Source organism: Syngnathus leptorhynchus, chromosome 7 (genome assembly GCF_054491065.1).
Source record: "Syngnathus leptorhynchus isolate UIUO chromosome 7, UIUO_Slep, whole genome shotgun sequence".
Classification (NCBI taxonomy): Eukaryota; Metazoa; Chordata; class Actinopteri; order Syngnathiformes; family Syngnathidae; genus Syngnathus; species Syngnathus leptorhynchus.
The window spans coordinates 3,277,047-3,291,990 of NC_141201.1; the positions used below are offsets into that span (position 1 = coordinate 3,277,047).

At 41.7% G+C, this 14,944-nt stretch overlaps 4 protein-coding genes across 6 annotated transcripts in view; 2 read left to right on the forward strand and 2 right to left on the reverse strand.

Moving 5' to 3' along the window:
• Nucleotides 1–8,893, reverse strand: part of igsf9ba (immunoglobulin superfamily, member 9Ba) — a 41,671-nt gene extending 32,778 nt beyond the window's left edge. Inside the window, exon 1 of the mRNA XM_085917174.1 lies at nt 8,801–8,893. The gene's annotated coding sequence lies outside the window, so the exon portion shown is untranslated. The remainder of the gene's footprint in view (nt 1–8,800) is intronic.
• Nucleotides 1,122–10,209, forward strand: jam3a (junctional adhesion molecule 3a). 3 transcript variants are annotated; one of them, XM_085917181.1, is made up of 9 exons: nt 1,122–1,313; nt 6,483–6,554; nt 6,659–6,772; nt 6,903–7,055; nt 7,545–7,747; nt 7,914–8,013; nt 8,812–8,941; nt 9,016–9,067; nt 9,169–10,209. In XM_085917181.1, exons 1-9 carry the CDS (start codon nt 1,250–1,252, stop codon nt 9,202–9,204), a joined length of 924 nt encoding a protein of 307 aa, XP_085773307.1. In that variant the 5' UTR covers nt 1,122–1,249; the 3' UTR covers nt 9,205–10,209. The 3 variants fall into 3 exon arrangements, with proteins under 3 accessions (XP_085773307.1, XP_085773308.1, XP_085773309.1); XM_085917182.1 differs by lacking the exon at nt 1,122–1,313 and adding an exon at nt 1,407–1,455; XM_085917183.1 differs by lacking the exon at nt 1,122–1,313 and adding an exon at nt 1,439–1,503.
• A 271-nt stretch (nt 10,210–10,480) lies between these two features.
• Nucleotides 10,481–13,865, forward strand: LOC147054157 (vacuolar protein sorting-associated protein 26B-like). The gene is made up of 6 exons (XM_085917180.1): nt 10,481–11,164; nt 11,555–11,711; nt 11,843–12,007; nt 12,104–12,279; nt 12,343–12,485; nt 12,566–13,865. Exons 1-6 carry the CDS (start codon nt 10,942–10,944, stop codon nt 12,737–12,739), a joined length of 1,038 nt encoding a protein of 345 aa, XP_085773306.1. The 5' UTR covers nt 10,481–10,941; the 3' UTR covers nt 12,740–13,865.
• thyn1 (thymocyte nuclear protein 1) lies at nt 13,229–14,941 on the reverse strand. Its single transcript, XM_085917184.1, has 8 exons — nt 14,818–14,941; nt 14,411–14,462; nt 14,187–14,338; nt 14,049–14,117; nt 13,884–13,976; nt 13,720–13,815; nt 13,409–13,559; nt 13,229–13,340 (listed from the first exon to the last, which is right to left on the reverse strand). Exons 2-8 carry the CDS (start codon nt 14,451–14,453, stop codon nt 13,294–13,296), a joined length of 651 nt encoding a protein of 216 aa, XP_085773310.1. The 5' UTR covers nt 14,454–14,462; nt 14,818–14,941; the 3' UTR covers nt 13,229–13,293.
• Between the last annotated feature and the right edge of the window lie 3 nt (nt 14,942–14,944).

The following is a 14,944-nucleotide window of genomic DNA, read 5'->3' on the forward strand; positions in this document are numbered from 1 at the left end:
TCCGTACCTTCTGCGAGGTGGCAAGCATGTGTGCAGCTGCAAACGACAAATAAGACGCTGCAACTTCACCATAATCAGATTTAAAGAGAATACAAATAATTCGGAGTCCACGTTAGTAGTTCAGGTTTGACTCCTGAGTCCTTGACTAGGTTTAGTTCTTATATTTAAGATTGCAGTGTGATTAATAATCGATAACAAGTGACGTGAATTTGAATGACGTTTGGAAGAAAATGGAGCCAGTACCAGGGGACGGCAAATAATATTGAATTTGTGCATTGTTTAATATTATTCAGCTAAGGCAGGCAGCATATGCCGCAGCAATAGTAAAGTCTTAGTTTATACCGCCATCTACTGGTCAACTCATTTGAGTAAACACGATGGAGCCCGCCCGCAATTCATGTCAAAATCAGATGCAATAATTTTGATGTAATAATTTAATGCATTTTAAACATATGTGGAACACAATTAAAAATAAACACATGCATATTTAGGGAAAATAATGTATTCCATCGTTTTAGGTGCAAGCTCACTTGCATTTTTGACTTATTGATTGGTCTCAAATTGTCAATATTCTCGTCTTTCCGTGGTTATAAATGCTGTGATCTTCAAGCACATTGTCAAAAGTGATGAACATGCATTTCCTGTCCATCTTCCGCCCCTATGCCCTTGTGCGCAATTTGACTTTGACTTCGCCCTCACCCTGATCTTACAGGCACGTTTCTTTTATTTTATTGATTGCTGCTTTCTGTGTAAATGGTAAATGTCACAACAATTTGGTTTTGTTACATTACTTTTAACAAGTCACAGTCAGACTTATACCAGACTCCTTTATCATTTTATCATGATACAAAACATTATTTAAAGTGGCAATTAAATCAAGTATGGACCGCCTACTTAAATCACCCCTTCCTCTTAATTTTACTTGCTATAAAGGCCGTTGAAGATCTCAATCGTTTCTTGTTTGTTATTGTTTTATTGTGTAGGCCGCTCGTGTGAATATGACTGCAATAACGTTCTACTTCGGATAAAAAAAATAAAAAATAAAAAAGACTTCAGCAGGTGTTTGCAGCCTGCAAGACAACAGACGGGGCTTTACAAAATCCAAGTGTAGCTATGGAAACTGGTCGATGGCAACATCCACCAGTCCTGTCTGTCGCTCTCCCTTTCTCTCTTTCAGTGTTACCCCCCCATCCCATCCTCCTCGTACCTTCTGCGAGGTGGCGAGCGTGTGCGCTGCCGCGAACGACAAATGAGACGCTGCAAGATGGCGATTGTGCGACTGATAGCGTGTTGTGTGCTGTGCACCAACCTCGGTAAGATCTCGATCTTTTAACACAAAGCGCATATGCGTGTGACGCCTTTACGGACGCTCGTAGTCAAATAGTATTGGCGTTGTGAATATGACACGTGACCGTTGTCAGATGTCGGGAGCGGAAAGCAGCAGGACAACATCTGGTTTGTGTGCGGCATCACTTTTGTCTTGTCGTGTGTGTGCCCTCATGTGTAAGTAGAGCGTCCATTCTGTTTCACTTCACTACTATTGTAAATAATGGCTGCAAACGCGTGAGTAAAGGGGCTTGCTGAAACGAGCTGCTTTTTTTGTTCGACTCTTAATACGGAATGTGGCGAGTAAAGGCACCTGAAGAATATCATGTGCCGATGGCAAGAGAATCTATACGGGAATATAATACCTATGCAGTATTCTATGTTGTTGCGTCGGTCAGTTGAAATGAAAGCTTTACTGTTGCTTTGAAGTTTATTCCAATGAATTGATTTTCATTTGACTTGTAAGCGGAAAAATCAGCCAGCATATAAAACAGGCATTCTACACATGAACATTGAGCAATAATGTTTCTACAAGTATGACGTGATTCATTTGGAGTCCAAATCTAATGACAAACATCGAATGTTTTGACAGATCAGCACGATTCTTGCAACTTTCAACCAAAGTCTCTTAAAGCTGTTATATTCGGCATATGGTATGTTATTTTTCATTTGATGTTGCAAAACTACAATCATAATTAATAGATCGTTCAATAATGATGTCTCGTGACAGGCGAAGTGCTACGACCCCCCCCCCCCCCCCCGTAAAATTGGCTTGTTTATTCGGTTTTTAATTTCAACTGGTCGGCTGGATGATTTCATGGAGGTATTTACGCATTTCAAAATGAACGTGTATCGTTGCCATGTTTATTTTGGTATGCGCTAATGTAGCGTCGTGGCCATCAGCTGACTAATGTTGCATAGACGGCAGGCGGTGACGTCTCATCAACGCCGCCACAAACAACCAGTCGGGCTGATGGATGCGGCCGGTGTTGGGATGATGTGTGGTACGTGTGTGCGTGCGGTCACCTTGCCGAGTGCGTGCCGGCGAGCGGGTGTGTTGGCTGGCGTCTATAAACGCTAGATTGCATCCGTAAGGCTTGAACTCCTGACCCAAGTGTGAATCAACATGCTGACAGGTAGAGTTGCATTTATGAGACTACTTGCGATGACTCTCCTCTCGCACCCACCGAGTCGTTTTAGCCGATGAGTTTTCTGGCTAAATCGTTAAGTGCAATGTGTGCGCTACATCTATTTTTCATTTGTAAGTGTTGTAAGAATTTTGAATGTTGTCAACTGCTTTTTTGGGGGGGTATTTTTGTAAAGGAGACCAGTTAAAAAGGGGGCGGGGGGGTTGCGCTGTTGTGGGAGTGAACACTGTCGACTTGCTTCCCTGCTAGCTGAAATACATTACTTTATTTAAAAAAAAAAAAAAAAATCACAGTGGTTACTCAAACAGTAAGTATAAAGTTAGAAACACATCAATTTACTTTGTTACGTTTTTTTTGTAACGCTGCTGACATGAACACTGCACGTTTCCTATCTTTCTTCTTCTACCGCATCGATTCAACCGTTCTCTGGTGAAATTATGGTTCTCGGGCAGCTGAAATATCGGTACAAGTCACCCTGTGGGAGCAATAAAGTTTCTTAATTGTGAAGTCATTCCCCGTTGAGGTTGAAACCAAAGTTATTTACTCCTTCAGAGTGACTTCATTGTTTGAATAGTGAGTCTTGGTGGAATAAAAGTGGTTGGGTAACACTTCCTTTCTCACCCCCCCCCTCAAGAAGTTCTGACAACGTGCTTACGGTCTAAACTGCGCCGGTTGTTTTGACAAAAGTGGATCCCAACGGTCCGCTCGCTAGCAGCGTGTTTGGCGAGGCTGCGCTGGAATGTCTGGGAAAGGCGCTTTTTATAGCCACGTTCATATTTTGGCGCGTAAGAGGATCGCGGGACGTGCACGTTCCTCCACGTCGCAGAAAGGGTTTGGATTAAGACGTTCTGGATTATTGTTGTCATTTGTTCATATTGTCTTGGTGCTGACCTGCATTGTGTTACAGAGACACCATTGTGGCTTCTCCCGTCAGTATTTAGTCTGGCATTGTCTGGTGGTTTCCCACGGCCTACATTTTGCTTTGGGTGGTAACCTCAATAAAACTGTGGAAATATTTGACAGTCACTAGATTGGGGGCAGGCCTTTGACTATATGTTGTCAGCCACACAACATATAACTAGGGCAAGATTTCTTTTTTTACATCCTGTCCACGAAAATTGTTTTGATATTATGATTCTTATGTTTTTAATATTCGACATTAACACCCTTTTTTCATATGATTATATTTTTTCTCTTGTAACATTGACCCTATTCTCATAATATCATGACTTAAATTTCAGAAAAATTTATTTGCGAAAAACCACTTTATTCGTGTAAAATTACGCCATAACTTCATTCTTGTAATAATAGAATTTAATTATTAATTAATAATAAAAGAATTAATTTAATTCTCACAATATTATATAAACAATTAAACATAACAACATAATATATATAATTTCTTTTTAATTAAAAAAATATATATATTTTAACGCTCGTTGTCACATTCGGACTGAGTTGCGGAGGTTAAAAACAATTTTCTCGTAAATTATCAATAATTAAATTTGACTCTTTCACAGGCTCTCAACAGAAGTGACCTGTTCGCCTCTCTGGCGACATCAAGCATGTTTTGTTGATGTCATTGAACGAACGTGTTCCATATGCGTAGAATAACACAATTGCGTCGTTGTGAACGATGTCATGCTTTTTTTTTTTTTTCCCTCAACCTTGTGAAAGCGGCTCACAGTGGGACAACAACCTCTCATGTCTTTATCGCCGCTTGACCGCTAAACCATAATGCTACACCTCTGGCCTATCGAAGCTGTTAAAAGATAATCTACAAGTTGCGATGGGGGATTGTTTGTGTCTCTCGGGATGTCCAGTCACAGCTGGAGTAAAAATAGTCCGCCCCCCCACCACCACCTCCCGCCTCAATCGTGTTCCGGGTGGGAAAAGTCAGAGAGCGAAGACAGAAGCCGAGACCTGGACGTCACGTCTCATCTGCGCACGGCGGCACGTTGATACGACTTGATGTGTTTTATGTGTGTGTATGTTAGCGGCCTCCCGCTCAGAGGCGAGGGAAGTGATGTCGTGTTGTAGCAGGCTGCTTTGAATAAAGACCTCTAAATTAGTCAGAAAGCTGCAGGGGAACAAGGAAAGGGGATGTGGCATGCTTTTATTTGTCTTCATTTCAGCCTCCATTTTTACTGCCTTTTATCCAGTCCCCCAGTGGGAGTGCGCATCCCTTTATGACCCAGCAGGGGGGTTGTCGAGTCCCATGTGTGAACTGTTATTACATGAGAATCAACGCAAACACGACACAGATTTAGCGGATGGTGAACATATTCGCTAATTTTTAAGGACTCTCAATTGTGGGTCACTGTGATTTCAATTCCCGTAACAAATATATATTTTTTTTTTTCAAAAATGCATTTTTGAATGATAAGAATCAAACTATTGTGATGTAAAAGTTGTAAATGAACAAAAACAAATGCAACGTTTTACTAAAAAAAAAAAAGTGACTTTCGACATGATAAAAAGAATTGCGCAAATGGATTCTCATATTTTATGTATACTCTTACATGTTTCATGAGAAAACTGGTTTGCCACCTAAAAGTTGCGATTTTACAAAAGTAAAGTACGAGGATAGAGAAGCACAATTTAATTTTTAAAAATGAAACATTTGGCAAAAACTTTTATTGTGCCATAAGTTATGATTTTACAATTTTTATTTCTAACAACATCAACGATGTAAACCGAGAAGTAGTTCGGAAATTAAATTTTAATTGTAACGATTGTAATTTTTACGACAGTAAAGTAGAAATAACCTATTCTAAATATTCTCACAAAAATTATAATGTTGGCTATATAGATAGCGTGATTTGTGGATTCACCTTTTCCTCCTACTGCTCCAATTTTGACACTAAAGCATCAGTCTATTTCAAACAAAATTGGCATTTACTTAAATAACAGCGATTGCTTTGAGGAGTCCACTCGAGCAAAAGCGTGCTCGAACCTTAAGAGTTACTGTATGCCTCTGTGTGCCTCAGGCCAAACAAGAATGATGATTAAATATGCAGCACATTTAAGCACGGTTAAGTAATTTGCACGTCTGCCCACAATTTTTGTTTATGGCTCACAATCTGCATACATTTTAAACATGAAGGCCTTTACCTGCACGGAAAGCTTCAAGTTTAAAAAAAAAAAAGTATTATCTATTATTTAGTAAGCGATGCTTCGGTTTGTCAAGTCAACGCGACGGCACGTAATGGTTACGACAATGCTCCGGTCTGAAGTCTTCTCATTTCATGTTCCGACATCTCCTGCGGTCTTCTAGCTTTCTTCCCATTAACTATTGACAGGCCGCACGTTACGCTTTCTGCGGCTCGTGAAGAAGACCAGAGCAAAGTCGGACCTCAAGGTCGCGTGAAACATTGCGGACTAATCGAACGGCCATCTTCTTTGTTGTATGTTTATGAAATTGCATCCCGCATCGTACTAAGAGCCAATTTCTCTCCCGAAGGCTAAATAAGGTGACCGCATTTTGATGGAGCGCCTCCATTGTGCCCGCGAGTGCCTCCGTTGTCCATACCTAATAAATTGACAAATGAATGTACCCGTAAAGCTCAAAGTCAGCACTCCTAACCTCCGCCTGCGTTCTGGAGAAAAGCCAAAACAATAAAAGTCCGTCAACGCCGGAATATTTACAACACTCCCTGATCCCGTGTCGTTATGTTTTTTTTTATGAGCGGCAAGCGAACTTTGGGAGCTTCCTCTTTCGTGACCCCGGCGCCGCTTGCATTATAATCCAATTAAGCGCCATAAAGGGACGCGGAGGATGCGATGCTATGCGTAGCATCTTTCGGTTTTGGGTTAATCTTCTTGGATAGAAATAGGAAGCGTTTAATGCTTCTCTTTGCGGAGAGCTCATGTGTGTGTGTGTGTATCGGGATAATCCGTTGTTTATAAGGCGAGCAGCCCAGCTGTTAATGTGTGCTAATGAAAACTCCATCAGGGTGACTCAGCATTAAGTGTTTTTTTTTTTTTGCTTCTTCTATCTTTCCGCAGGCCACATCCCATCATCGCTCGCGGTAATCCTCCGAACCACCGACAAGATCGTGTGGGCAAATGAGTTTGAGCGTAAGTTGCCGCAACCTATTTTCGCAAAAGTAGCTTTTCTTTCCCGCCTCTCAATTTGCATGGCATTTTTTTTTTTTTCCCAACCCGCCGTTTGCTTTCCGCAGCCGTCGAGCTGACCTGCTTAATAGAGTCCATCTCCACCAACAACCCGAGGATTGAGTGGAAGAAGATTAGGAACGGCATCCCGAGCTATGTTTACTTCCAGAGGAAGATAGCGGGTAAACCAACGGCGCGCTAGGAGAACTCCACTTGGAATTCCGTTGGCGACCTGACCCGAGTCGTGCTGTGCCTTTCAATCAGCCATTGTAAAGTGGTTTTTTTTTTTTCCCTTTTCTTTCCTCTCAAAAGGCGACTTGGAGAACAGGGCTCAGCTCAGAGAGCCGGCCAACATTCTGATCTTTAACGCCACCCGCGCGGATACGGCCGAGTACCGCTGCGAAGTGGCCGCCATCGACGACCAGAGAGACTTTGACGAGATTCTCATTAGTCTTGCCGTGAGAGGTGTGTAAAATGAAAGGTTTTTTTTTTTTTGTTAGCTGACTTAACACTTAGCAACTTCTCCAGACCTCAACTCAAGTCAACAGTCCCGGTAAATGGCATTGATTTAAGCTTCATTGAAAAGATGTGAAGTACTAGAAACAGATACCCAACGATGGTTATGTACTCTTAAATAACTCAAAGACGACTCCAGACTTATGACAAAATGTCTCTAATGACAAAGGGCTTTGTTTCCGGGGCTTTCAGCCCAAGTGGCTACACTCAGTCCAAAAGCAGTCTTGGGATGTTCTCTGTCCGGCGATTTACGACATCTACTCGATTTATCTTCCTCTGTTTTTGCTGTGTTAACTTTCTTTTAGGAAGTACAGTAAATTAAAAAAAAAAAAAAACTACATCTGCTAGCGCACAGCCAAGTTTTTGCCATTGTTTCAGTTCTTGTGGGTCACTTGCTTTCTACCACCTAAAGTTTCCTTCCATCTATGTTTTTCGTAGTGAAACCCGTGGTGCCCCGATGCAGCGTGCCCGAGGCGGTCACGGTGGGCACGTCGACGGAACTCCGCTGTCTGGAAAACGAAGGTTTCCCGGCACCCGTCTACCGCTGGTTCCAAAACAACGAGGAGCTTCCCCAAGACCCCAAGAACACCCCCAAGTTTATCAACGCCACATACACCATTAATACCGACACCGGAAGTCTGGTATGAGCCCAAAACCCTTATTTAGCACATTTTATCTATTCAGCATATCAACCAAATCTTTCTGTATCGGTTTGTTTTCGGATGTAAACAGCACATGCGAGGAATTTTTACATTTTGCCGACTATGCTGCCGAGTGTCACTCGACCGACTTGACATTTCCCCTTAGAAATTCCGCAGGGTGAGGAAGGAAGACGCGGGGGAATACTACTGCCAGGCCAAGAATGACGCAGGCCACGCCCAGTGTCCCTCCCAGTGGATGGACGTCTGTGAGTGACGCGTGATTGACACTTTTGACAACCGTGAGGAAAATGTCGGCGTTGAGAACGCGGATAGCATAAAATGTGAAAAGGATTGATCAGATAGAAACAACAGATGAAGAAAACATTTCTATTTGTCGCACACAAAAGATTTGCCAGGCTATATTCACCGGACACTTCATTAGGTACACCTGCGAGGTCTATTTAGATTTTTATGACGTACTCTCAAAGCCATACAAAATGTATGATGACATATTACCTAAAGGAACACATTTATATGAATTATTACGCAGTGCTTAACATATTTATTAAACCATGACTGTCATGTGAGGCTTACGTCACAGTTGGCGGGTGTCAGACTAATTTATGTCGCGGGCCGCATTGTAGTCGTATTTTCCCCAGAGGGCCATTACGACTGTCAACGTCATATATTTTATATTTATAGGCTATCCAACAAACTGATGAATCGCTCGTTTTGAAATTAGAGACTAGTAAAAAGTGTTGAAATTTTTTAAAAAGGATGAACGCTAATAAAAATGGCTGGCAATTTTTTTTTATATATATAAGTGAAGACAATTCGACACATGAAAATGCACAATTTGTCTTCGCGAGCCACGTAAAATTATTTGGAGGGCCGTGTCTGGCCCCCGGCCCTCGAGTTTGACACCGTGGCCTAAATTAACAGCAGTGTTGATGACTGTATAATACGTCTTTGGGAGTGAATGAGTTTGAAACAATCCTACCTAATTAATTTATTTGTATATTGGGATGTGTAATAAGATAAAAATGTCTGTACCTTCTCCACAGATGATGTCGACATCCTCGATATCGTCCTCAAGTCTGTCGGCGGCGTGGTAGCGGTCATTTTTGTGATCGGCTGCATTTGGCATTGCCTTTCACGCGCCTTCTCCTCTAAAAAAGGCCAAAATGAAAACGAGTGAGTGTCTCGTAGCAATGTATTTACACCAGCGTTGACAAGACATACATTCAAAGTGTCATCCTTTACGACAGATTCAGTTGGCCGGCGCAGAATGATGGTGTCGACTACGCCGATGCGGATGAGGTACAAAATTTTCTTGGAGTGAGCGAAGGGATTTTAGATCCAATGTATTTTTCAATTGCTCGCATACAAAATTGTTCCCCCCCCCCCCCCCCCTCCCCCAGGGACATTTCCGCCACAAGTCATCTTTCATCATCTGAGCCTACGAAGAAGTAACAGCACCAGTGGTTAAGTTCGAGCTGTAACATGGCACACTCTGTTCTGGGATGCACATCAAAATCAAACCAAGTTGCCAAAGTAATGTTCAATATGGTTTTTGTGGCACTAGTTCATGTTTTTTATAGCGTTGACAGATTTTATAATATGGAATTCTCCAGTAATCCTTCCATTGTCCACCTCGCACTTGTAGAGTTTATTTTTTTATTTCCTGAATATTTCTACTAGACAGTAAAGTCATTCATTCACTTCCAAGCTGTGACATTTAGCCGAATGATGAAAGTGTTGGCGAGGGATGTGTTGGAGTAACATTTCATCACAAGTTTTGGAACAAATTCGCTTTTCTAATGTTTTTTTATAGACTGATTTTTTTTTTTTTTTTTTGCGGATGTCCTGTCATATTTAAAAACATTGTGTGTGTTTTTTTCTTCTTCTTCCAAGTGGCCAAGAGTTGGAAAGGTATTTGTGTAGTTGTACAGGCAATAAATAAGCAGATTAAAAACTGAGGATATCAAATAAGGTGAGGCACAATTTATCTGCCCTGAGTATACAGTAGTTACTTCCGACTGACAACATTATATGTCCAAGTTACCCAGTGGATTTGAACACTATATATATATCCCACTTTGCTGCAAATTCAGTATTTACTATTAAAAAGTGGCAACGTTTGACATTTAGAGTGCTGTTTGTGTATAAGTGACCTTCTGTGTGTTACTACTTTTTGGGTTGTAGATATTGGACATATTGTCCAGTTTTGCATCAACATTCTATATAATTGCGCAAATGTTTTCCCCCCAGTACCTTATTGTAAATAAGGCAATAAACTGTTCAAAATGGTGATTTAACAGTACAGTAGTTACTGTCCAGTGCTGTTTCAGACTTTTTTTTTTTATTTAATGTTCATGATTTGTGTAAAAACTCAGGAACTGTTGTAAAATGCCCACTGTTCATGGTTGATTTTGTTTTGAATAAAATACATTTGAACTGTTTATTTTCTTAGTGTGTGTCCTTTCAGCTGCAAGTTTAATGTGATTGAGAATAATGTGAGTATAAATAATGTGACCGGGAAAAGTGTTTTTGTTTCTTCTTTATAGTTTAGAGGTTTTCTTAACTATTATACATCATTTATTCCTGTTATCTTACTCTTAAATAATAATAATTTAATTGGCTGGTGTACGAGTTAAATGTTTAAACAACTTGCTCTTATTGCGTAGCTATGCTTCCGGTCAGTGAGTAACTGCTTTGAAATGCTCTTACTTTGTAGCCGCGTTTACCCGGAAGTAGTAGAGTCGACCCAGATGTCTTACATCCTGCGTATTGACAACACTCGCTACATTCTCTTATCGGATCAAAACAATCATGTAATGTAGCGATATTCACGTCGCGAACGTGTTTTGCGTGGCTAGGCACAAATCGAGTGTACATTTTGGGGAAAAATTTCCGGTGAAAAAGAATAATTACGTCGCTTTGTGTTTTTTTTCGTGTTTTTTTTTCCCTAATCGATGGACATTTTGACTTCTGTTGAGCCGCACGTAGCGTTATCGTGTTCCGCCCAGTCGTTCCCGCAATTGGGCATGATGGACACTTGACGTGTTTGCAATACAAATACGTCCACTATTTAAAAAAAGAAAAAAACGTACCGCGGCCTGCGGACGGAGGGAAATTTAACCTTCGGGCCTTGTGCTATAGCTGTATACACTTTTAAAAAAAAGGTGACAACAATGAGCTTCTTCACTTTCGGACAAAGTGCGGAGATCGACGTGGTGCTTAACGACGCCGAAACGAGGAAGAAGGCAGAGCACAAGACAGAAGATGGCAAGAAGGACAAATATTTTCTCTTCTACGACGGAGAGACCGTCAGCGGCAGAGTCAACGTCACGCTCAAGAGCCCCGGAAAGAGGCTGGAACACCAGGGCATCAAAATTGAATTTGTCGGACAGATTGGTAAGGAATTAATCTACTTTATCTATCTCATGCAGAAGATGAGGTGGTCATCAGAAGAACTGTAGTGCACCTCGAAGCTGTGGTGCCCTACATTTCTAACCTAGTTTCGTCAGAACATATATATGGGTTGTTGTTTTTTTAAATAAAAACTTGTGTAGCACACCTGTAATCTCCTCAACCCCTATTTTCTGTCAAACAATACAAACGTGTAAAAAATTGATACCTCAAAAAGTTGGTTGTAATTGCATAGATGCCACAAGATGGCGGCAAAGTGCTTAAAACAGAGATGATCATAAAGCATCAACACATGTACATGTGAATGTACACAATCGTGAACTTGTGTTACTTGTGTGTTTTGTGTGCTTACATTCCCTTACTTTGTGTTTTCAGAGCTGTATTACGACAGAGGGAATCACCACGAATTTGTTTCCCTGGTGAAAGACTTGGCGAGGCCCGGTGAGATGACCCAGTCGCAGACGTTCGATTTTGAGTTCACTCACGTGGAAAAGCCTTACGAGTCCTACACGGGCCAAAATGTCAAACTCAGGTAAACCTTCACAAACCGTAGTGACCTCTGAAATGTTTATGTCGACAGCTCACAGCAGGAATAGGTACTTAATTTTAGAGAGGGGCAAATAAATTGCTCATTTCCTGTAACTTCCCACCCCTTGTGTGCAGGTACTTCCTGCGTGCGACTGTGATCCGAAGACTTAACGACATCAGCAAAGAGTTGGACATCGTGGTGCACACATTGAGCACGTATCCCGAACTCAACTCCTCCATTAAAATGGAAGTCGGTATCGAGGACTGTCTCCACATCGAGTTTGAATATAATAAATCCAAGTAAGATGACAAATACCTCCTAATTAGCATCACCATTCTGGAATTCAGATTAATTTAGCTAGCATGGTCACATACTACATCTTCTCCCTCTAACAGATACCACCTGAAAGACGTCATTGTGGGGAAAATCTACTTTTTGCTGGTGAGGATTAAGATAAAGCACATGGAGATCGACATTATTAAGCGGGAGACGACCGGCACGGGCCCCAGCGTGTATCATGAAAACGACACCATCGCCAAGTATGAGATAATGGATGGAGCACCAGTCAGGGGTAAAACAAATGAAATTTCCTTCACTATTATTATTGGATAATCACATTGTGTTTTGTTTTAAGGCGAGTCCATCCCCATCCGGCTGTTCTTGGCGGGCTACGACATGACTCCCACGATGCGAGACATTAATAAGAAGTTCTCGGTACGCTACTACCTAAACCTGGTGCTGATTGACGAGGAGGAGAGACGTTACTTTAAACAGCAGGTAGCCATTTTGTCTTCAAGTCGCACGGGACCTCCCGCTATCTGATATGTAATGCTATTTTTTTCCCCTCGCATTCCCAGGAGATCACGCTGTGGCGGAAAGGCGACGTGGTGAGGAAAAGCATGTCCCACCAGGCCGCCATCGCCTCCCAGCGCTACGAAGGCTCGGCCGCCTCGGAGAGCGCCTTGGAGCAGTGCGCCAAGGAGGAGGGCGGGTATGAGCCTCGCCTTCGAGCGGACCGGGGGTCCCCGTGAGGCCACTTCCTGTCCGAGGGATGACAACGAAGGGAGACTAAACTGGACTCATCCGTCCTAGCTTTGTTGTTTGTTTTGCTGGGAATCAAACTAAATCACCTCACGCGTTATAATTCCTCCGATTTTCACGCTAACGCCATTCCGTGTGTACTCTTAACGCTTTAACTGATTTAGTTTATTTTGAACGAACAACATTCCGGTTGGGAGCTCTGAAATGTGAACGCACTCGAATGTCGTCCGACGGGTGCGAATGTGTAAATAAGAGCGGTTCAAGGCGCCATTCCAGCGGCGTTATTCGGCTGCCACATCCAAGTGTTAGTTTGGTTCGACACCTGCGTGTGTCCTCCTGCCACCAAACATGATTTGAAGTCTTTGAAAGTAGAGCTATTTAGATCTTTTTGCAAAGCGCTTATGACTGATTCATTGTCCCCAAATGGTCAAATAAATTGATGCCAAATGGGGAGAAAAAAAAAAAAGTCACACTTATTTTTCCATTGAAGTTTTATCTGTCACCCCAAACATTTTACAATGAGTTATTTCAGCCCATCAAAGACTTAGAGTGGTTCTTGGTCCTCCAAGCTCAAAACAAAGTCAAATTGCTCTGCAGGGATGATAATAAAAAGTTGGCACCTACGCTGATGCCAAACTTCAAATGATCTCATCACTTACCAGTAGTGAGAGGCTGCACGGACAGTCTGGCCCTGGTGAAGAGCATGACGTCCTTCAGAGGGCCACCTTTGGTCTTATGTCTCAGGTGGTACTCTTTGAGCTCGGCCAGAGGAAGAAAACGCTTTAACATTCTTTGGTATTGGACGTCCACCTAGGAGTCAAAAAATACCAGCAGCGTTGCCATCAATCCTTGTCTCATGTAAGAAGTTTGTCTAGTATATTGGACTTACTACAAATGTTTAAAAAAATGTTTGTTTGTTTTTTTTTTTGTTCTTTTTTTTTAATTACATTTTTTTGATTATTTTTCTTACCATGCTCCACTTTGGGTTGTCTGGCTTGCTGCTAGCATCATAATGAACATCTTTCTTATCAAACTGAGTGTGGTCCACATATGCTTCCTTCACTATCTGTACAAAAAAAGGAAATGACATTCAATAAAATTTACATTTGGTAAGTAGAACAATATACATCTTACTTTCATGATTCCTGCTATGCCAGGTTCCTTGCAGTTGCTGTGGTAGAAGAAAACCAACTGGCCTTCTTTCATTTGCCGCATGAAATTACGCGCCTGACCAAGACAGAGCTAAACTTCAAACTGCGAGTTAATTTTTGGAGAACCTGTTTAATTTTGCGGCTCTACCTGATAGTTACGGACACCGTCCCAGCAACTGGTCTGATCGGGCAAGGCCTTCAGATCTTCAATTCCAAACTGTGGATTGAATGATGATGAGATGTTTGCAACCGCGTCACACACCCGAGTAGTCGTCGATTATGCTACCTTGACGTCAATGCCGTTCTCAAAGCGACTTTCTGGCTCAGACTTCATGAGCCAGCGACAATACTGATCGGCGCTCGAAGCCTCGGCAGAAGACGAAGCTTTTCTCTTGCGGCTCGGCTTTGGAGAAGAACCAACCTCTTTAGCGTCCGCTTCTGCGTGACACAAATTGTGCTTTTAAACAAACTGAACAAAATGTATGCACTTAACAAATTGCTTCAACCAACCTGAATTCGTTGTTAGTTTTCTCAATTTCTTCTTTGGAGGCATTTCTTCTCTCTGTAGGTAACAAAGTGTATAAAAATCTCATGTCTTATGTAGACTTGAACCACATTTACAACATTTAGTACAGGAATAGAAACTGTAATGCAGGGCAAACATAATCTTTAAGAGAATGACTATCTCAATACATTACATTAATTACAAAAAAGTTTTGGTGTTTAATGTCCAAGTAGGTCAAATTAGCTAAACATGTCTGTCCATCCATCCATTCTTTAACGATAGCAAAAAATATGTTTTGCTAAGATTAATTTGGCAGAAACAATTATCATGACATCCACGCACATTATAAGGCATTATATTAAGTCTTAGTAGGTTTAAAATGTCGCTGTGAGAGTTAATTTTAAAGTCATACCTTTAAAGTCACAACTGTGTCACGTCTTTAAGCAGCCATTTAAACCCGCGCAAATCCGGAATGCGTGACGTCACAAAAAGCGACGCTTGGCTTCCTCACCGTTCCAGTACTACATATCCCAGAATTA

Bases quoted from the DNA above. Each gene is read 5' to 3' on its own strand.
- jam3a (XM_085917181.1), top strand. From the start codon at position 1,250: ATGAGACGCTGCAAGATGGCGATTGTGCGACTGATAGCGTGTTGTGTG. The intron at 6,555-6,658 runs GTAAGTTGCCGC...TGCTTTCCGCAG, and splicing joins GTGGGCAAATGAGTTTGAGC to CCGTCGAGCTGACCTGCTTA. The intron at 7,748-7,913 runs GTATGAGCCCAA...ATTTCCCCTTAG, and splicing joins ATACCGACACCGGAAGTCTG to AAATTCCGCAGGGTGAGGAA.
- LOC147054157 (XM_085917180.1), top strand. From the start codon at position 10,942: ATGAGCTTCTTCACTTTCGGACAAAGTGCGGAGATCGACGTGGTGCTT. The intron at 11,165-11,554 runs GTAAGGAATTAA...TTGTGTTTTCAG, and splicing joins TGAATTTGTCGGACAGATTG to AGCTGTATTACGACAGAGGG. The intron at 12,280-12,342 runs GTAAAACAAATG...TTTTGTTTTAAG, and splicing joins GGATGGAGCACCAGTCAGGG to GCGAGTCCATCCCCATCCGG.
- thyn1 (XM_085917184.1), bottom strand. From the start codon at position 14,453: ATGCCTCCAAAGAAGAAATTGAGAAAACTAACAACGAATTCAG. The intron at 14,339-14,410 runs GTTGGTTGAAGC...TGTGTCACGCAG, and splicing joins AAAACTAACAACGAATTCAG to AAGCGGACGCTAAAGAGGTT. The intron at 13,341-13,408 runs GTAAGTGATGAG...TCATCCCTGCAG, and splicing joins CGTGCAGCCTCTCACTACTG to AGCAATTTGACTTTGTTTTG.